This window comes from Cydia amplana, chromosome 15, assembly GCF_948474715.1.
Source record: "Cydia amplana chromosome 15, ilCydAmpl1.1, whole genome shotgun sequence".
Taxonomy (NCBI): Eukaryota; Metazoa; Arthropoda; class Insecta; order Lepidoptera; family Tortricidae; genus Cydia; species Cydia amplana.
The window spans coordinates 11,210,597-11,233,897 of record NC_086083.1 but is presented as its reverse complement, the minus strand read 5'-3'; the positions used below and the strand labels follow the sequence as shown (position 1 = coordinate 11,233,897).

Here is a 23,301-nt window from a genome sequence, read left to right as displayed (position 1 = left end):
ATTTACTAGTAACTTTTGTTTAGATAGTTAGCAAGTTCTATTGAATGACACTTTACACAAATATATTTCCACAATCAAAAAATCGAGGTAACATCTCCCACACTGTTAACTGTCCGTCCGTGGACCTTATTACAAAAGGCATAAGGTCCACCGATGCACAGTTAACCTTTTCGACGCCGTGTCAAACACCAAAACTGTCACTCAGACGCCACGTCACGAAAGTGTCAAAACTGAAATTGAACTTTATGCATATGCATGTAGGTCTATGTTGCTGTGATATGTGACCGATTAATCGGTCTTTGGGGTTGGGCGTCCAAAAGGTTAAAAAGTGTTGCTGTTTGTACATCAAACTTTTTTGGGACTTGAAATATGGTTTTAAATGTATTGGATATATCTTCAGGTGAAAACCAAAACTCATTATAGATTTGCATATAAATGATTAAACAAAAATGAACCTTGTTTTGTTACTAGTACGGTTCACAGTGGCTCTGAATTTATAATATTAATTACTACGTTTTGGTTTTCCCTTGGCGTTACTATATACTATGGCATGAGTTATTCATATTTTATATGGAAAATAGAATTGTTAAAGTAATTTATCACCTTTCCTTAACTATAATATCTTTCTGTAATATTTTAGTGAATACACAATGTAGATTTTAACATATTGTTTTATATGTCAGTATCAGTCTTTTACTGTAATAAAACTAATAAAAACGTTTGTTATTTATAAAATCAAAACATACCAAGAACACAACATATTGCAACGACTAATATAAATTAAATCTAAATGCGTATAAAAAAGCTTATATACTTAAAATAATATTTTAATGAGGTATAAAATACCACCCTTGCCTGATAAAGCGAAGCAACGCGGGCGGGGGATTAAGGATGACTCACGTTAGAACGGCCCGGGTTCGGCCCGAGGCATCGGCCACTTCGTTTTCTATAGAAAGCATCACGTGATCACCATTCAACTGTCATAGAAAACGAAATGTCAGTTGGCTCGGCCCGGACCCGGGCCGTTCTAACGTGAATTATCCTTTAAATAACATACCATTGTATAAAAGATAGGCTAAATATTCGATATAACTATTATAAAATTAGAGAATAATAATAAACCTAATAAATTATGACACCCTGTCTCCTCTAAAGTACCACTAAATGGCAAAAAATTCGGCAAGTAGGTACTTATTAGTTCTTAAAAAGTATAACTATTGTAGCATAAGACCATTTGTTAATTTCATTATTACTTGAAACGGCGGGGCGTGCATTCAAACAGATAAATACTTAAGTCTAACTTTTGCTTTACTAATAAAATATATGGCTTGTTTAACAATTATTTATCGTTATTGCAAATTACAAGTGCTACCGGGGAGTTTCAAAGAGTTTTAGGTGCCTACGTTATTATTCAGTCCATTTTTACAAAGTATTGCCAGTCATGGCTCACTCCGCGATTTCGTCGCAAGTACATGCGGCCCACACCAATTTTGGTGTCGAGCCATAGTAGTTGCCGCGCACCGCTACGGAACGGACGTCTGCTGGCGTTTACGCCACCTAGGGGTCATATTTGTCGAAATACACGCGTTTTTTTAGAGTGAATCTTCTGTACCAAATACTAGTATTTAGATAAAGATAAAAGATAGTTTATTCAAGTAGGCATAATTACAATGCGCTTATGAACGTCAAATAAAGCTAAATAGACCGGTTTATTCTGTAGTACCACTACATAGTATAAAACAAAGTCGCTTCCCGCTTTCTGTCCCTATGTATGCTTAGATCTTTAAAACTACGCAACGGATTTTGATGCGGTTTTTATTAATAGAGTGATTCAAGAGGAAGGTTTATGTACAGTCAGCGGCAGAAGTTGCTAAGCGGGCCAGGTGTCCAAAATGATCTTGACGCGACTTTATTGTTAAGAGACTTAAGGGAATAAGAACATGTCAAGGTAATTTTGAACACGTCAGCCGCTTAGCCACTTCTTTTTTTTTTGTAATTTAATTTATTTATTTCAAAAAATACTTATGTTTAGGTATACAAAAGTTTCGCCAAACTGTAGACAGTTTGTTGGCGAATATTTGTCTGCTGCTGACTGTATGTATTCTTAACCTGTGCGAAGCCGGGGCGGTTCTTGCTTATATTAGTGGCTATCTTTCTCTAAACCACGTCGACGCTAGCCACCTCGTTGGCAAGCCCGCACACGTTGGTGCCGACGGCGAGGCTGACGTACCCGCCGTTGCCGAACTCGCCGCCCCACGAGTTCTTGCTTATATTAGTGGCTATCTTTCTCTAGAGCACGTCGACACTAGCCACCTCGTTGGCGAGCCCGCACACGTTGGTGCCGACGGCGAGGCTGACGTACCCGCCGTTGCCGAACTCGCCGCCCCACGAGTTCTTGCTTATATTAGTGGCTAACTTTCTCTAGAGCACGTCGACACTAGCCACCTCGTTGGCAAGCCCGCACACGTTGGTGCCGACGGCGAGGCTGACGTACCCGCCGTTGCCGAACTCCCCGCCCCACGAGTTCTTGCTTATATAACTTATATTAGTGGCTAACTTTCTCTAAAGCACGTCGACGCTAGCCACCTCGTTGGCAAGCCCGCACACGTTGGTGCCGACGGCGAGGCTGACGTACCCGCCGTTGCCGAACTCGCGGCCCCACGAGTTCTTGCTTATATTAGTGGCTATCTTTCTCTAAAGCACGTCGACGCTAGCCACCTCGTTGGCAAGCCCGCACACGTTGGTGCCGACGGCGAGGCTGACGTACCCGCCGTTGCCGAACTCGCCGCCCCACGAGTTCTTGCTTATATTAGTGGCTAACTTTCTCTAGAGCACGTCGACACTAGCCACCTCGTTGGCAAGCCCGCACACGTTGGTGCCGACGGCGAGGCTGACGTACCCGCCGTTGCCGAACTCGCCGCCCCACGAGTTCTTGCTTATATTAGTGGCTAACTTTCTCTAGAGCACGTCGACACTAGCCACCTCGTTGGCAAGCCCGCACACGTTGGTGCCGACGGCGAGGCTGACGTACCCGCCGTTGCCGAACTCGCCGCCCCACGAGTTCTTGCTTATATTAGTGGCTAACTTTCTCTAGAGCACGTCGACACTAGCCACCTCGTTGGCAAGCCCGCACACGTTGGTGCCGACGGCGAGGCTGACGTACCCGCCGTTGCCGAACTCGCCGCCCCACGAGTTCTTGCTTATATTAGTGGCTAACTTTCTCTAGAGCACGTCGACACTAGCCACCTCGTTGGCAAGCCCGCACACGTTGGTGCCGACGGCGAGGCTGACGTACCCGCCGTTGCCGAACTCGCCGCCCCACGAGTTCTTGGCCACGTAGTGCGGCACGTCGCTCGACAGGTCGTACCCGATCAGTTCCACCGCGTGGTTTAAGTCCGTCGAGGCGCCACTGGAATATAATATACATTTATAACACACTTTTTAACTGACTTCAAAAAGGAGACTTAATTCTTAGAATAAATTTAAAAGTGGAAAAATTACTGTCTTGGGTGAGACTTGAACTCACGGCCTCTGGATAGATACTCCAGCGCTCTGCCATCTGAGCATCCAGAGGCCGTGAGTTCAAGTCTCACCCAAGACAGTAATTTTTCCACTTTTAAATTTATTCTAAGCTTAATAGCATCGTTCGCAGACGTTTCTGCTTGTTAAAAATTAAAATGAGACTTAATTCGTCGGAATGTTTGTTATTTTTAGGGTTCCGTACCTCAAAAGGAAAAAACGGAACCCTTATAGGATCACTACTGTGTCTGTCTGTCCAAGCATGCCCCCTCCCCCCTTTTATCTCCGAAACTACTAGGTCTAAAATTTTGAAAAAAAAATACACAAAATAGTTCATTACCTATAGATGACAGGAAAACTAATTAGAAATGTGCAGTCAAGCGTGAGTCGGACTTAATGTATGGAACCCTTGGAACGCGAGTCCGATTCGCACTTGGCCGGTTTTTTTTTCGTATAAAAACAGTTGGCTCCATTGTTATCAGATCAGGATCTAATAATGAGATCCTGTTCTTTCGAATAACAGGTATAGTGGTTTTTTTTACATCAACTCGTATATTTCTCCTCAAAAACGACTTGCTGAAGTAAAAATTTCTTTCGAATAACAGGTATAGTGTTTTTTTTTTGTCATCAACTCGTATATTTCTCCTCAAAAACGACTTGCTGAATTAAAAATTTAGATTAAGACCATATATGGCACATTGTCAAGTGAGGTCTATATAAGAACTTTTAGGGCTGATTTAGACGGCGCGCGAACTCGCATGCGATTTTAGTTACACTGCGGACCATTGAGGTTACAACAATTCAGCCGACCGATCAAAAACCGCAATGTAATGAAACTCGCATGCTAGTTCTCGCACAGTCTAAACGAGCACTTATTCGAGTTTTGTTGGGCTCATAAGACTGACCGGAACCAACGAAACGATTTCTAAGATGCTCTCATCTTAGCGTTTGTCGTTGCATATTCTATCTCTAGAATAGATAATGGAACCTTTCACACGACTGCACACCAGTACTCTCCAATTGTCCGTTCCCGGGCACTCCTTAATAATCTTTTATCTTTTGCACCTGACTGCGACTTGTTTGCCGACCAAAGTCGTAAACTTTTTAAAGATATTTTACGTTTTTGTGAATTAAACATGCAATAGGTAGCTTATTAATCGCTTTATTATTACTTACTTAATTTTACTACTTAATTTTACAGTGCATTGGTGTTAGCTGTAATGCTGTAAAATTTGTTTTCAATAAATATCAATATCAATCAATCTCTCTAGATACTAATATAAATAATCTGAACTCACGGGCAATGGTACTGAATGACCCCACCGAGATAGTTCTGCCACGTCAGGGCGTTGACCGCCACAGCCACCGGCCCGTGCGTGGCGAGGGCTTCTAGTATCTTGTCTTCAGCGCCCACGAAACTGAAAATTTTATATTAGTCAGTGATTTTAGAGATGCTGTTAACTTTTCTGCCTTTTTTAGGGTTTTGTACTCTTTTATTAAATCTACATTTTTTTATATATTATAAATGGGCTTAGGTACTCATGGCCACAGACTAGCCGAGGCGAAGACGTGGCCTACGATATTGATATTTAAGAGGTCTTTATCAGTGAGACATGTCGGCTCCGTTGGGACTCTACATTACAGAATTTCAATTAGTGTTTTGTACTTCAAAAGGCAAAGGCACATTGTTGCCTCACTTATTTGTCCGTCTGTCTGTCTGTCTATCAAGAACATTAATACACATAACACATCAAATCACATTAAATATATACACTCTAATTAGAATTATTCATGTGACAATATAGGTGATATAATTATTCCGTACTTGACATATATTAATTTTTTTTTATATATAAATTTCGACTGACTTTCTACATTTGTATATTTTATTGTAATTGTATTTTTTTTTAATTACCTAGATAATTATTTTTCTTGTTGTTGGGCAAAATAATGTGTATTACTTGTATAGCCTGACCAGTAATATATGATAATTGTCAAGAGGGCGCTGTTATTCTCATGTATAGGGTGACAATTCAGTATAGTATGAAAAAATTAGTTCCAGTGAAATTCCGCAACATGGCGCACCCTCAATAGATCCTGGTTCACCTATATGTTACTGTGTATTTCTTTTGTGTTAGCCAATTTGTATGTATAATTTCCAATGCGATGTAAATATTGCTTGTGAATAAATAAATACACTCGGAGGTATCGAGTTAAAAAATATCAAATTCTCAGGTTACTGTTCTTTTTTGGTATTTTCATTACTTCAGTAAGTTTGAAGTCGACAGACGCTATCCATGAGTCTTAGCGAATATTCTGTGGCAGTTTGTACTATTTTTGAGATAAGTATAATACTATTCATACTTATTACTTACTAGCGACCCGGCCCGGCTACGCACGGGTTAACAAATTATACATAAACCTTCCTCTTGAATCACTCTATCTATTAAAAAAAACCGCATCAGAATCCGTTGCGTAGTTTTAAAGATCTAAGCATACATACAGACAGACAGCGGGAAGCGACTTTGTTTGATACTATGTAGTGATACTTACTCGTCACAAGTAAATGTCCTGACCCTCACACCAGTAGCATTCTTACTAAGTCTGCAAATGCCATCCATGAGACGTAGCGGGTATTCCGCGGCTGTTTGGACCGCTGTTTTGGAGATCATGAGCCAGTCGAGGAGTAGGCAGATGTCCCCGCCTTGGCAACCCGCGTTGCCGAGCGTTGCGCAGTCTACAGCTTCCTGGAATAAAGATAAAAATTGTTATAAGTCGATTTTTACGGAAAATATTGACAATGCACCCACTCATTTAATAAATATTTTGAAAGGAATTTGACAGATACGTTCCACTGCTGGGCACAGGGCTATAACCGCGAAAATCGAAGTTCGCAAATTGCGGGCATTTTTCTGTGTCACTCTAATTACGCCTTCATTGGAGTAAAAGAGAAAGATCCCCGCAATTTGCGAAATTCGGTTTTCGCGGTAGCCCCTCAGGCCTCTGATTCACGAGAGGGATTAGGCGAGTCCCCACGTTGGCCCAAGGCGGGTTGGGTCTAATATTATAGGCACCATTTATTAGTGAAACAGAATTTCAGAAAAAGGGCATACAAAATGGCCAAAGGAACTCGTTTTGTTAAAATGCTTATGTAACTATCTATACTTATTAGAATTGAAAATAACTATGTACAACTACCAACAGAAATATTTTTAGACTAAATTTCACTAGGACAGATACTTCGTTCGTAATGGCGCATATCGTTTAGCAATCGAAAGGTCAAACGCCACTTAACCGACTCAGCGCTATAGCAATCATGGTAAGTGGACATCCGCTTTTGGACAAGGGCCCAATATTCGACCTAATGTCCGGCTTCGACTTTTCGAATACACCATATGACCATACGAGGGTCGGGACGAATTTTCGCCTTGAGCATACGATCACCGTAACACGAGAAAAACATCTAAATTTTATTGTATGGGAAGTTTCATAGTTCTATGCTGCGTGACGTTGATCATTCTGTTAATAGTGGTTGATGCGAGTGGCCTTAAGTTTCTGCCTACTTCCCTCGCTTCTTCCCATTCCACTCGTCGAGTGTGTAGCCGTGGTATTTAATCTTCGCATTAGGGTTTACGAATGATCAGTTAACAGAGCTGACGATGAGTTAACCCTACACTAGCAGTACCTGAACACTGAGCGGCACGAGCTTGCCAGTCTTGATGGCAGCCATGGCTTCGACGATGCCAATAGTGCTGAAGGCCCAGCAGGCACCGCACATGCCCTGGCTCCGAACTGGCCCTATCACGCCTTTTGTTCTCCTGAAATATAACAGTAGTTAACTAACAATAGTTTATGGATGAAAACGTAGTTATTATTTCTCAAAACCAACAAGGTGGATTAAGGATCGTGGGGAACCATTTTATGAGGGCAGAGCGTGATGGTCGTTGTGGAGATTTTTGGGAGAGATCTTATATCCCAGCCAGTGTCTTTTGGCTGATGATGAGGATTTTCCTACAGTTTAATACATTATTTCCAGATATCTAGTTAACTAGTTATCTTATCTTATGATTTCGGGAGCCCTTGTATCCGCACTTCGACCCATCGAGATTTTGTGTGCAATTACCCTCATAAGTGCTCGTGGGAGTGAATAGTGATTTGAATTTCTTTGTAACACTTTAAACTCTCGCGTTTTGTACACATAGGTAGGTACATATACTTATTACTGGTAGGTACATACTTCTAAATAGAAATTCCGTGTATTTCCAGCTCTGTTACTCCAATAAGCCAATACAAGGGCAAGAGCGCCAAAGTGATAAAATAGACGATTTTCAAAGACTGAACGTAAGAGAAAAGTCGTACTTATCTCTAATGCATAAAAACAGTTTTAAATATAAAAGTTTTTTTTTATTAATGTAACTGTAGTTTCGCGATTTTAGTTAGGCATACCATACCACGAACGAAACCAAATACAAAATAACTCAAAACAAACAAGTGTGGAAACTGTTCATTAATATATTCAACAAACAGTCATTTTGTAACCCAATCCGGGCGACTTTAGAACCTTAAGTTGAGTGATCCGAATATCAACCGGTTTCGCTTTTTATAGACCCGTTTCGGAGTTATTTAGCCTTGATAAATTATGTAAAACTATTATAATAATTACACCAATTAACTAGTTTTGACATCTGACGCTGATTGCAATTGTTGCGCCTCCAATATTTTGAGATTTTTGAGCAATATAAAATGCTGTAAGGCATTTCCTACCTAATAAATTACTTTTTCCTGATACAAATCTGAATATGCAATGCCCTCTATTTAAAGTAGGTATTAAGTCCGATGACACAGGTTATCTTCTTTATTTGACAAGTGCTTCACTTATACTTTCTTATCTGAATCGAAGCAACGAGTGACGTTATTTCGCAACGACGGTACCTAATTGTATATTTATGTCGCGCGATTAGATATAATGAGAGTAACGATTATTTCCCGAAAATCGAATTTTACTGGTAGCAATATTTCCATTCGCAAAATTTACCATTTTAGGGGAAGTCCGGGCATAGTGAACACCTTTACCTTTGACTTGGCATAACAGAAAAATTTAATGAGGAAGAAATGAAAAAAGTATCAATAACAAGTCTTTATTTAATAATCTTTTAATTTAAAACAGCACTAGCCTCCAATGTTTAATAGTTGCTGCAATTTTGAACAAAACGTAAAAAAAGATATTTTATTCGCTTTGCCCAGGGTGCCGGGCAAAGTGAAACAGGCCCCCGGGCAAAGCAAATATTACTCATAAAATCTTAGTGAACTTAATAACTAAGTGAAAATTAATCAACATGAGATCATTTCAATAATATTAATTAGAAAAAGCTGTCACAAGTAACTTTTGATATATTTTCACTGATTTCATAAGCATAAGTCTTCACGGCATTTCTGAAGACATTTTAACACAGCGAATCCACGTTCTAATAGCCATTTCCATGACGTATGTTAGCCAGGAGCCATTATCGATCTTTTTTTGATATTTATATACCATCTGTAACAAAATATTATTATAAAAAAAAAATTACCTAATAAATTCAAAGTGAACTCGCTATCCGCTTTGCCCGATCCACTTTGCCCATTCAGTCAGTTAAAGAAATTAACAATTTAAAAAAAATAACCGTTCGATTATTTTGAAAGAAATGCGTTGTAAAAGGAAGATACTATAATAAGCAATAGAAGCATCTTGAATTAAAATTCGAGACAATTACTGGGACAAAATAACATACAATGTACTTACCTTTCAATATCGAATATTTTGCACTAAAAACACATTTTGACTCGTCACCGACGACGCTCACAGCGACCGCTCCCTGTGACGCTTGCCGCTCATAGAGCGAAGGATCCTGAACATCATATCGGCGCGTGGTGCGACAAAGTCGAACAGTTTAGGATTGGGAGCCCGAATTCGCTTTGCCTGGGGTGTTCGCTTTACCCGGACTTCCCCTATTCTTTCTCATTAGCTTCCTTTCCCGGAAGCATTTTTAACCAATTCGCATATTTTCCTATTATAATTATATTTCAATAGCTTATTTTCCTGATACGTTTTCAAACCATTCGAAAAGTTTGGATAACTATTATTATTATCTGTAATATAAATCGATATTGTTCAATAAAATATGTTGGTTCCGGCACTGTTTTGGTCGCAGTTCACCTAACACACTCCTCCTCGCTTCGCTCGTCGTACCTAACTAGGCTCTGTCAAATGACACTCTTTAGTGATTGTAAACAAATGAAATCTAGCGGGAAATTATGCGAATGGTTAGAAATCCTGTGTAAAAATAACAACACCTTGAAGATATCTATCCATTTATTTTCTTGTCTTCTTCCAATTCACAATAATCTCTTCTCTTGACAACCGCCTGCTAGCACGACTCAACAACCAAAAAGAGCTGTCCGCCAAGTGTCTTTCTTTTTATACCCAACCAATAACAGTCTTCAATTTCAAACTACCCTTAACTTTAAAAACTTATTAAGTAGGTATGCTAGGTCTTATTTCAAACTACCCGTAACTTTAAAAACGAATTAAATAGGTATGCTAAATACCAAAAACCCTACACTCGTCCATCCTGACTCCGTGTATGTCCTCATACACGTGCCAGGTGGAAACCCTACACTTGGCCGACAGACTACGTATACTACTTAACAGTGGATACACTAATCGCATAGGATACTAAACAGTTTCAATCAGGCATCAGCAAGTCAAAATCTCAAAAACATCATCTAAATAACCTTTCGTATGCCTGCCACACAATTTGGACTAGAATTTACAGTTTCAAGGTTATTAATTCAGTGGTAAATTTTGACTAAAGCATACGAAGGGTTAAAATTGTTACTCTTCTGCCGGAGACATCCTGCTGGAGACGGCTCGCACCGGACTCTGGCGGCGCGAGGCGGGCTCCTGCTGGAGACGGCTCGCACCGGACTCTGGCGGCGCGAGGCGGGCTCCTGCTGGAGACGGCTCGCATCGGACTCAGGCGGCGCGAGGCGGGGGACGCCGGTAGAGGTGCGGCGCTCAACTTGCTAAAAATATCCAACATTGGGTTAATAATCACAACAGTGTACACCTTGACTAGTAATTCAGGGTAACAGATCATTAATTGCCATTTATTATTCGATTTTCATGAGTAATGATCATCTCTATCTGCAGGTAGATAGTACACGAACCAATTCAATTCTCGTGACTGAAACAACAGAGTACACGAACCAATTCAATTCTCGTGACTGAAGCACTATCAATCTTCCTGCCATATATAATATGAACCAGTTCAAATCTTTTCTAAAATGGTAGTACTTAGCTGTGTCAGCACACGAATCAAATCAAATTCTCGTGGCTTCAACATCATTTTCCATTATCATGTCAAGAAATCTTCAATTATAAACCTCACTCTTGAGACAGGAATATTTCCCGAGAACCTTTCAGTAACTTTAACCCTGACTATAATTTATAAAATGTTACTATGATGAATAACAGCGATAATTAAGTAATTATTGTGTACAACTTGACCTATTATGTTCCCATTATCAATGCATTAATCATCTGGTACTAAAAACCTATACCTAATAGCTCCCCTCCCAATGTTTTCAGAGAAGGTCGTATATTCTAGCTTGTTAGGATTTATCCAAGCTGACAAAGTACTTAGTCCATCAATCGCAAGACGCGTTGGGATTTTCAGACTATTAGATTTTTTTATAATATGCATATTGTTTTATGAAAGACTTGAACAGTATATTAATTCACTAAACGTCTTTACAGCATACCAAATCCCGCAGTTCGGGAATAAACATAGCACCTAAATAGGCGTGTTTCCGCAGAAAAAGGACCAGTAATATTTTCTCTACATGTTGAATTAAATAAATTATACGTTTCAAATGTTACATGGCAGACATAAACGATAGAACTGCAAAAACCTGATGTTTTACCTATCCGTACCTTCCGACTTGTTCTAGAATACAATCAAAAATGTATACCATGGAATCGCATATATTTCGTAACTGAAATATGGTATCATTTAACTACTGGGGTGATTACGACGACGTTGTAATTATGTTTAGGTTGTAAGAAAACTGCCCACGCAACATGTATCACCAATATCCACTCAGAGATTTCTTCAAGGAAATACTTGCGTTAATTGAGATCTACATACTGTAGCTTCGCCTTTTTGTAAACATAAAATATTAAGAATAAATCTTTTAATTACGATTTGCGCACTAGTATAAATATAATTATCAAATTTCAAGTTCGGCAATAAGTAAAAGTATAAAAGTGAATTCTTTACCGCAATACGTGTCTTTAATAACCTCCCAGTTGAAATTAATATCTCTTATTATTAAATTATCTCTTTTAAAAACTGCCTCAATGGTAATCTACTATTATTTGACGAGTTTTTTATAGTTCATGCATTATTTAATATATCAGCTTATCTAGTAATGAGATAATGTTTATTATTGTACATCTATTTTTATCAAGTCTTAATTTAAACATAATATTTAAACATAATAATATAACCAATAAGAGGCCATCAATCCTCCTCGATCTCGGTTTAATTGTGGTGAGTTCTACAGGTTCAACCATGCACTCTTCATTATCGCTTATATTAAAATCATCATATTAAAATCATTTCAATGTAATGCTGCAACATTAACTGCAGTAACCTATGAATTAAAAATATGATTCAATAATTCAATGATTCAATAATTCAATAATTCAACGATTCTACAATTCAATAATTCAACGATTCTACAATTCAATAATTCAACGATTCTACAATTCAATAATTCAACGATTCTACAATTCAATAATTCAACGATTCTACAATTCAATAATTCAACGATTCTACAATTCAATAATTCAACGATTCTACAATTCAATAATTCAACGATTCTACAATTCAATAATTCAACGATTCTACAATTCAATAATTCAACGATTCTACAATTCAATAATTCAACGATTCTACAATTCAATAACTTAACGATTCTACAATTCAATCAACCAACGATTCTACAATTCAATCGACCAACGATTCTACAATTCAATCAACCAACGATTCTACAATTCAATCAACCAACGATCCTACAATTCAATCAACCAACGATCCTACAATTCAATCAACCAACGATTCTACAATTCAATCAACCAACGATTCTACAATTCAATCAACCAACGATTCTACAATTCAATCAACCAACGATTCTACAATTCAATCAACCAATGACTCTACAATTCAATCAACCAATGACTATAATTCAATCAACCAATTACTATAATTCAATCAACCAATGACTATAATTCAAGCCCAATAACTATAATTCAAGCCCAATGACTATAATTCAAGCCCAATGACTATAATTCAAGCCCAATGACTATAAATTATGACTATAATTCAATCAACCAATGACTCGATCATTCAATAAACCAAACGACTCGATCATTCAATAAACTAAACGACTCGATCATTCAATAAACCAAACGACTCGATCATTCAATAAACCAAACGACTCGATCATTCAATAAACCAAACGACTCGATCATTCAATAAACCAAACGACTCGATCATTCAATAAACCAAAAGACTCGATCATTCAATAAACCAAACGACTCGATCATTCAATAAACCAAACGACTCGATCATTCAATAAACCAAATGACTATAATTCAATAAACCAAATGACTCTATAATTCAATAAAGCAAATGACTCTATAATTCAATAAAGCAAATGACTCTATAATTCAATAAAGCAAATGACTCTATAATTCAATAAAGCAAATGACTCTATAATTCAATAAAGCAAATGACTCTATAATTCAATAAAGCAAATGACTCTATAATTCAATAAAGCAAATGACTCTATAATTCAATAAAGCAAATGACTCTATAATTCAATAAAGCAAATGACTCTATAATTCAATAAAGCAAATGACTCTATAATTCAATAAAGCAAATGACTATAATTCAATAAACCAAATGACTCTATAATTCAATAAACCAAATGACTCTATAATTCAATAAACCAAATGACTATAATTCAATAAACCAAATGACTATAATCCAATAAACCAAATGACTCTATAATCCAATAAACCAAATGACTCTATAATCCAATAAACCAAATGACTCTATAATCCAATAAACCAAATGACTCTATAATCCAATAAACCAAATGACTCTATAATTCAATAAACCAAATGACTCTATAATTCAATAAACCAAATGACTCTATAATTCAATAAACCAAATGACTCTATAATTCAATAAACCAAATGACTCTATAATTCAATAAACCAAATGACTCTATAATTCAATAAACCAAATGACTATAATTCAATAAACCAAATGACTCTATAATTCAATAAACCAAATGACTCTATAATTCAATAAACCAAATGACTCTATAATTCAATAAACCAAATGACTATAATTCAATAAACCAAATGACTCTATAATTCAATAAACCAAATGACTCTATAATTCAATAAACCAAATGACTCTATAATTCAATAAACCAAATGACTCATTCAATAAACCAAATGACTCTATAATTCAATAAACCAAATGACTATCAATACTAGATACTAGATACTCTATACTCTATACTCTATACTCTATACTCTATACTCTATACTCGATACTCGATACTCGATACTCGATACTCGATACTCGATACTCGATACTCTATACTCGATACTCGATACTCGATACTCGATACTCGATACTCGATACTCGATACTCGATACTCGATACTCGATACTCGATACTCGATACTCGACCAATAAATAAACAAAGCAACAAATCAATCAATTCACAGAAAATGTGCCGTTAATGAGCTAATTATTGTCCAATTTTGTTTATAATCAGATGGCATTATAAATGTGGAGCTTCCTCGCAGTTCAAATAGAAATCACAAAAGTGGGTCAAAGGCCTGACCGGCTGAGAACCACTCATAGATCGTATCTATTATTTCGTAAGATAAGATATATACGCGTTATTATATCGCATTGACATATTTAGGCAAAAATTTCTCATAATTGGTACACAAGTAATAGTTTCTATCGGTTCATCAAATTTATTTTTCTCAACTTATCCTCTGGCAATATATTCATCTTATACTTATGTTATATGTGCTAGATGTCGATGAACGAGATGAAGTCAAGCAATTCACGGTATCTAACACACATTACCATATCAAATCATTCATAATATAATAGTAAAAGTAGGTGTACATGACCTGATGTCCAGTGGCGCGTGCCTCTCGCTAAGGCTGTCGAAGCGGGGTTACTCCTGACTTTCACAACAGGACTCTGCTTCGGTCTGGATTCCTTTTTCACTGCCGCTGTTATTCCAGCTACATTCCCTTCCGCGAAGACCGAGGCTTTTGGTGTTCGCAAGCGCCGTTGATCATCATGAGTCATCGTCAGCCATATTCTCCAACAACTCGGCATGAAACGTAAAAGTATCCGGTGTTACATATACCTATATACTATATCATAATACCTTATAAACTATAAAGGAATTATATGACAAAATAATGTTTAATGGTAGTTCAAATTATAAACATTCATTTATCTCAAAAACTATGCGTCGTAGCAAAAAAAATGACTGAAAATTCAATGCTCCGTTTGCATAGTAAGCCATCTACTTATATTCCACAAATTTTAACATTAAGCATCAAAATCAAAACTCAAAATCTTCAATTAAATTGCGAGACCTGGTTATAAATCATAAATATCAATTTATCTCTGAAACTATGCGCCGTAGTGAAGAAATAATGAAAATTAAGGCACCCTTGAATACTCCAACCAACACATATCAAGACCCACGTGTTGACATATTCTGCCTAATTCCCACATGTGTGTGGGTAAGTAAGTAGCAAAGAAGTTAATAACTACAGTCACGTATCTATTTATTAAGAAGAACACGTGTACTTGATTTTGTTAACTGAACATTATTATAGCTGTCGGTGGCATGGTGGTTAAATACTTTGAATTCTCGACCAACTGACGCATATATTCTTATGATTACACATTGATATTATGTCCATTTAATTACATTTATGGGTCAAACTAACCTAAGTTTAACTGATATGCAATTAGATAGCCAATAATCATAATCATCATAATATTATTAATAAATGATGCAGGTACTCATTTAAATTAAATAAAAATGTTACCAGTACCATCTTTCTTACGTAATCCATTAGAATTTCGTATAGTTAATTAATTATCTCCAAGCTCAGAATAAGGGTCATGTTATCAGTTATCTCACTAAATCAATAAGTAATAGCAGTAGGCGTGTACTTACGTTCATCCCACTTCTGAAGTGTAAAAATAACAACACCTTGAAGATATTTATCCATTTATTTTCTTGTCTTCTTCCAATTCACAATAATCTCTTCTCTTGACAACCGCCTGCTAGCACGACTCAACAACCAAAAAGAGCTGTCCGCCAAGTGTCTTTCTTTTTATACCCAACCAATAACAGTCTTCAATTTCAAACTACCCTTAACTTTAAAAACTTATTAAGTAGGTATGCTAGGTCTTATTTCAAACTACCCGTAACTTTAAAAACGAATTAAATAGGTATGCTAAATACCAAAAACCCTACACCTGTTAGGGAAATAATCTATTGAAAAATAAATATATAGGGAAATATGCGAATTGGTTAGAGATGACTATCGGGAAAGGAACCTATTGAGAAATTAAAACGTGGTAAAATTTGCGAATGGCAGAAATCGCAACTAGGAAAAAACGATTTACGAAAAATAGTAGCACCATTCCGAGACCGGCTTCCAGCCCGATGACGCCTGTCCCTTTTATGTCTCAGGTTTTTTAGGTTTTCCAGCCACACTTCGTCCTGCTTCCTCACTCCCGCGCATAGGTTCTACATTTAACCGTTTTGGCAAGAACCCTTGTAAACCAGTACTTTGGAAAATTATATCAGTTCACTAAGAATTGAAGCCTTCGGTAGCAAACAAGCGTAGGTACTGCCCGTTTGATTGGGATTTTATAATGTTTGGTTGGCCTTATGTAGGTATTAAGCATCAATACAACTATAAACTAAATTGCATAACATACGAAATAGAATGCAACAGCAACCTAATTGACTAATTAAACACCAATTATGTAGTGGTTAACTGCTTCTCGTTAATTAGCTACTTAATTGTTCTATATCAGAATTTAATAATCATTAACATCAAAATAATCAAATGTTGGATATGAATGAGAAAATAAACATATACCTAATATCTAGGGTACAGTAGGTACCTAAGAAGATTGCTATTGAAGACATATGTTTAATTTATGACATTATGACTTACTTTCTTCAATTCGTCACAAGCATGTAGGACATGATATGTGCATCGTAATTTTTTTTTGTAAGTCAATCAAACATGAAGGCTATAAAATAAATAATTATTCTAGAATAATGAGAATATATACTTACGCATTTTTCCTATAGGCAAGTAAGGTACCTAGTGTACCTACACTACTATCATAATAATATGATGTAAATTGTAAACAGTGCCTTGACACTTGAAACCACAATGTTATACTGTCCAAGGTCCTCAACCTTGGAGAACCTTACCACAACTAGTTCAGTAAAGTATAGTAAGTAGGTACAGTCAGTAGCAGGCATAACTATGTACAGACATAACTATGAGGAAGTGAAATATGCCTAGGCCTTCACCTAGATAGGAGGCTCACAGGGCCAATCATATCAAAGCAAAGAAAAATGAAGCCAACATACAATTTAAAAAAGCGCTTACTATTGCTAATAGGAAGACAGTCCCCTGTGACGCTAAGCAACAAACTTTTGGTATACAAATGCATCATAAAACCTATCTGGACGTATGGTATACAACTCTGGGGATCAGCCAGCAACTCTAACCTTGAGATCCTTCAAAGATTCCAGAATACTGTTCTCAGAAAAATATCTTGTGCACCCTGGTTTGCCCGAAATAAGGAAATACATGACTACCTACATATACCAACCATCAAAGAGGAAGTAAATAGCTTCTCAAAGAAATATAAAGAAAGGCTAACAAATCATGAGAACGAACTTGCCAGAGACCTATTAAACAACACTAATAACATCACAAGACTCAAAAGGTGGCAGATCTTGGAACTAGACCAGAGAGAATAACCCACCCCCTCTCTTCACATAAAAGGAATGGTGGTTAAGGGTGCACCACCTTGAAAAAAGAAATGTACAATCGTTATTATTTGAAATCGGTTATAAAGGCCAATATCTTAATTGGCGTGAAAAGGTAAAACCCATTTATTTGCAAGAATACTTAATTATAGTTACAGAACATAGATAGAGAGAAGTAAATTTTTACATACTTTAACGGCACATGTCAAAAAATACAATAATAAAAAAAACCTTAAAAACTACTACATTTAAACCAATATATTTATTTATATTTATTTTTTTATAGATACATACAATCTGATTATGGCTATGAAAGCCGATGGCAGATGAAAGTAATAAAAAAAATATATATCAAGCAGGTGCATATTTCTCAGCTGAAAGGCCATGCTGAACTGCCAATCAATCAATCAATCCGACTAATAACTATTATAGGACAATCTCTCACAAATCAATCTAGTCCCCAATAAGCTTTAAAGTTTTAGAGAATACCATTCATTGATTGATAGCCACACTGCAGGCTAGCATGCACTGGGCCCAGGACAGAGCGGCGTGGAGAGCACTGGTGAAGAGTGCCCACAATCGTCATGTCCCTCAGCCATGAGGTTACGACAAGGAAGAGAAGATTGATAGCTAAAATACATGAACCTAGTATTTTAACTGGATTGGGCATGAGTGGTGGGGATAACTGACAGAACGGGATAGTCTTATGTATCTTTCAGTAGGAGTAGCAGCGAAAGCGCTATTATTGTTTATCCTTGTCAGTCTCACATTTTTTTTTATTCCCCACCATAAATTACTATGGATTATGGTGGGCAACAAATAAATTCGACCAATCATAGTGTCGCATTGCGTATGTTTTGTCCCTCACGGAGGCACGCGTATACCATTTCTATAGGATCCTACCTTCTATGCTAAAATATAATCCCTATATTCTTAATCAGTACCACCAGCTTCATAGGCACAATTAGCTAGGCCAGCGGTTCTCAATCTTTTTTTTGACGGAACCCTTTTGGAAAGCGAAATACTTGATGGAACCCTACAATACGGTGGCGGCATAGAAAAATTTTTCGAGGCGACTAAAGCATAGTGTTCTAAATTCTTGCGGAAGGGTGCAGGGGTGTCGCGGAACCCTAGGGTTCCGCGGAACACACTTAGAGTATGGCTGAGCTAGGCTAAAACAATAACCCCCCGCAGGTTGCTCACCTTGTCGTGGTGGAGGGGCTTAGTAACCGTGGCTTGGTCACCCACGGTGAAGCGAAGAGGCAACCAGGGCCGGCCTGTTTGAGGTGCGGGTTGGCCCGAGGAGGACGCTCCAAGTGGGCTTGTTAAGCCCGCTTGTGACGCGTTGGAGGTGGACCGTCGAGGAAGAGGAGTGTCGGTATTGCGGTGAGCCGTTCTTGGGCGGCTGAGGTGGGATCGCAGGGGAAGAGGTGTGATGGTATTACGATACGCCACTCTCCCTATCCCCTGCGAACTTGGCGGGGCCGTTCCGCTGTAGCGGCGTTGGTGGGGCTGCAGAGGAAGAGGAGTGTCGGTGTTACGATGTGCCGTTCTCCCTATCCTCTGCAGCCGAGTTGTGGTTTTGCGGCAGAACCATAGCCTGATATGTCGCCGGGCGCCGGGGAATTTTCTGGCGTCCGTGGCTTCCTTGTGGCGGGCTCGGGGGGGTCCGCTACAGTGCAGAACGGAGGCCGAGGAGGAAGGCGCGTCGAACCATCTGGCGCGCCTAACGTGAAGGGCCTTCGGGCATTCGCGAAGGAGCCGCTCGTAGGCGGCTGCCGCCGGTGGGGTCGCGGATGAGTACGCAAGCGTTCCCGTAACCCCACCAATAGGGCGGCGAGGCAGCATATGGGGGGTTTTTAGTGGGTATACCGTGGGCCTCATTAGCCTAGACGGGAGTCCCACATAACCACTCGGGTCACCCCTCGCACCCATGTGGTATGCAGAATGCATTTTCCCCCCTAATACAAAAAAAAAAGGCTACAACAATAACACAATTAGCTAGGCTTGGTCAATATGTGTAAGAATGTCCTATAATATTTATTTATTTAAATCAGAAGTTTAACTTGAATACATTTAATAAGTAACTTACCAGTCAACTGTTAACGGTATACTGCCAGCTGCCCTTTTTGTCCTCACATAAGACGGCCCGATTTGTTTCAAGTGCTCCATCCGTTGCTGTTCTCTAAACCGGCTCCATGTCTGATTATACTCGCGCGGGGACTTTTTTAGCTGTTCATCGGAGAGATGCAACTCTCTGTATTCGGCTTTGGACATGTCGGAGAGGTGTGTCAGGCCGTACCGAGCCTTTTGGGTGTCGGAGCCACGGGATTGGCTGTTAAGCTGCTCTATTTCTTGTAAAGAAGCCTGCAATTTATTGTAACATTTAATTTCATTTTATGCATCACTACATAGTATAAAACAAAGTCGCTTCCCGCTGTCTGTCTGTATGTATGCTTAAATCTTTAAAACTGCGCAACGGATTTTGATGCGGTTTTTTTAAATAGAGTGATTCAAGAGGAAGGTTTATGTACAATTTGTTATTAATTTGTTAACCCATGGGAAGCTGGGGCGGGTCACTAGTTGTAAATAAAATTTTGAAAAAAACCAATGGATATCAATATTAAACCAAATTTTTAGATGCTTCTAGTTGGTGTGTGAATAGCTGTATTCACTCATAACACTATGATAAAATTATAACTGATATTTATGGTAAATATGAGAAATTCTCCAAGTTTTACTGTTTCCTTTTAGATTGTTTACAATCAAATTGAAAGTAGGTAAATGTACCAAGATAACAACTTCCGATAGTTTGTTTTTTAAGATTTGACTAATTAAATATTTAAGTGTACTTACCGTAAAGTGCTCAAATCTCGTTGCGTACTCTTCTGGGTTGTTTTTATAAGTTTTATTAAACTTTTGTATGTATTCATCAAACATTAATTGCAACTGTTGTTTACTATTGCCCGACTTATAGGAAATAGGAATCACGATAAATAGTAAACTAAACATAGCCACTATCAATAAAATATTCCACCACTTCATTTTCAATTATTCTAATTAATTAAATAAGACGAAACACTACAAAACCAAGCGCCTACCACCTACACAAGTACACAAACAACTTGCGTCACTTGCGGTGAACTTCACGTAGAAGTTTAAAGTTCACTGACAATTAGTTTTGGTGTTACTAGTGTCATAAATATAAAATCCCTTAAATCCATAACACACTACCGCACCGCACCAAAGTTGCGGCGTGGCACGGTAGTGTGTTATAGCTTTTAAGAAATCGCAAGGGAAGATCATTAGCTAGATTCTTCAATTATTCTAATTAATTAAATAAGACGAAACACTACAAAACCAAGCGCCTACCACCTACACAAACAACTTGCGTCACTTGCGGTGAACTTCACGTAGAAGTTTAAAGTTCACTGACAATTAGTTTTGGTGTTACTAGTGTCATAAATATAAAATCCCTTAAATCCATAACACACTACCGCACCGCACCAAAGTTGCGGCGTGGCACGGTAGTGTGTTATAGCTTTTAAGAAATCGCAAGGGAAGATCATTAGCTAGATTCTTGGAGGATACAACTAAACGGAGTAGCCATTAACAGGCTTTCCCCTCTGCCGAAAATAGGCGGCCAACGGTCATACACAATGTATGGACTGACGTTTATCTGACATGGCTATTTTGACGTTCCCCTCCCCCGCAAAAATCGGCAGACTGTTTTGTACAGAAAATTACAGACATGGCGTCTCCGTTTGATTATATCCTCCAAGGCTAGATTCATTAGCAATTAAAAAAATTTAAAAATAATATTTTAAAATACACTTTAATGTCACTGTGACTTAAATATAATTACAACTAAGAATTAGTGCACAGAAATCCTCTCATCACCAGTTAGTTTACTTGAAGATTGTCTAATTAATGAACACATTTAGATTGTCTGTATGCATAATATTTTTAATATGAAAGCACGTACAGTCAACAAAACTATTCCCCCCTTATTCATAAACGCGCTACAAACCTCAATTAGCTAATAATCGTTTGTATTTATCTGTCATTTTGACTTATGTATTTGTAAGAAAGGGATAAAACATAAATTAACTAAATCAGGCCCGTAAAGCTTTGGATTCCTCCGAAAACGGTGCCGTCATATTACGGCCGCTATATAGCGTTGACTGACGTCACTAGAACGTTGTCTATGTAAACAAGATGGCGCGGTTTCCTAGACGGCGTTACGTTACGTTGATTGTCAACGTAAAGCTTTGGATTCCTCCGAAAACGGTGCCGTCATATTACGGCCGCTATATAGCGTTGACTGACGTCACTAGAACGTTGTCTATGTAAACAAGATGGCGCGGTTTCCTAGACGGCGTTACGTTACGTTGATTGTCAACGTAACGTAAAATGACGGCCGTCATGACGGTGTCGATAGTTTCGTGAACGTTTTATTAGATAGCGGTGACGCCATTTTGGAATAAATGACACGAGATTTGAATAAATGATTCCGTACTACGATTATTTTCCTCTTCTGATGATATTTCATCCTCCAAGTAAATTATAGATGATCAAGCAAATCTTGTCAGTAGGAAAAGGCGCGAAATTCAAATTTTCTATGGGACGTCATCCCATCGCGCCTACATTTTTTAAATTTGCCGCTTTGACCTTGGTGGATGACGGTGTGTTATGACGCCGTGGTACTTTCCACATGTCGCCACCGTAAAGACGGCCGTCTTTTGCGGCCGCTATATGACGGCCGTCATATGACGGCACCGTTTTTGGAGGAATCCAAAGCTTAACGTAAGATGACGGCCGTCATGACCTTGTCGATAGTTTCGTGAACGTTTTATTAGATAGCGGTGACGCCATTTTGAATAAATGACACGAGATTTGAATAAATGATTCCGTACTACGATTATTTTCCTCTTCTGATGATATTTCATCCTCCAAGTAAATTATAGATGATCAAGCAAATCTTGTCAGTAGGAAAAGGCGCGAAATTCAAATTTTGTATGGGATGTTATCCCATCGCGCCTACATTTTTCAAATTTGCCGCTTTGACCTTGGTGGATGACGGTGTGTTATGACGCCGTGGTACTTTCCACATGTCGCCACCGTAAAGACGGCCGTCTTTTGCTGCCGCTATATGACGGCCGTCATATGACGGCACCGTTTTCGGAGGAATCCAAAGCTTTAGGTTTTATTTATGAATAAGGCGGAGCTTAGCACTCCTGTACATACATATTTGTACATCTGTCGCCACTGAGCACATTTTATGATTAAACAGAATATTCAGCAAATTAACATAACATTTTATACAGATAACATTGACACACACACACTGGACAATTCTAGCACAAACTAAAAATTCGTTGTGGGATAATGAGAACACACATAGTGAAATAGGCTACTTTGCTATGCGTCAAGCGTTAAAAACTACACTTAGGTCGAGTTTTATCAAACCGCTTTAAGTAACTTATATCCGTATATTTTTCATTTAATTATGTTGCTCCAGCTTAATAGTATCAAAGGTAACATAACACCATCTAGTCTCAATAGACGCGCCAACGCCCGACGTTACTCT

At 38.2% G+C, this 23,301-nt stretch overlaps 1 protein-coding gene across 1 annotated transcript; it reads right to left on the bottom strand.

The window, feature by feature from the left end:
- Positions 1 to 3,222: 3,222 nt before the first annotated feature.
- On the bottom strand, positions 3,223 to 20,832 carry LOC134654573 (cathepsin O-like). Its single transcript, XM_063510038.1, has 6 exons — positions 20,568 to 20,832; positions 19,804 to 20,078; positions 7,205 to 7,337; positions 6,073 to 6,266; positions 4,818 to 4,937; positions 3,223 to 3,409 (listed from the first exon to the last, which is right to left on the bottom strand). The coding sequence occupies exons 1-6, from the start codon at positions 20,754 to 20,756 to the stop codon at positions 3,223 to 3,225; spliced, it is 1,098 nt and encodes a 365-aa protein (XP_063366108.1). The 5' UTR covers positions 20,757 to 20,832.
- Positions 20,833 to 23,301: the final 2,469 nt, after the last annotated feature.

Excerpts from the sequence above, each read along its gene's own strand:
- LOC134654573 (XM_063510038.1), bottom strand. The coding sequence starts at position 20,756 with ATGAAGTGGTGGAATATTTTATTGATAGTGGCTATGTTTAGTTTACTA. Across the intron at positions 7,338-19,803 it reads ATACCGTTAACAGTTGACTG|GAGAACAAAAGGCGTGATAG; the intron begins GTAAGTTACTTA and ends GTTATATTTCAG. Across the intron at positions 6,267-7,204 it reads TCGTGCCGCTCAGTGTTCAG|GAAGCTGTAGACTGCGCAAC; the intron begins GTACTGCTAGTG and ends TCTTTATTCCAG.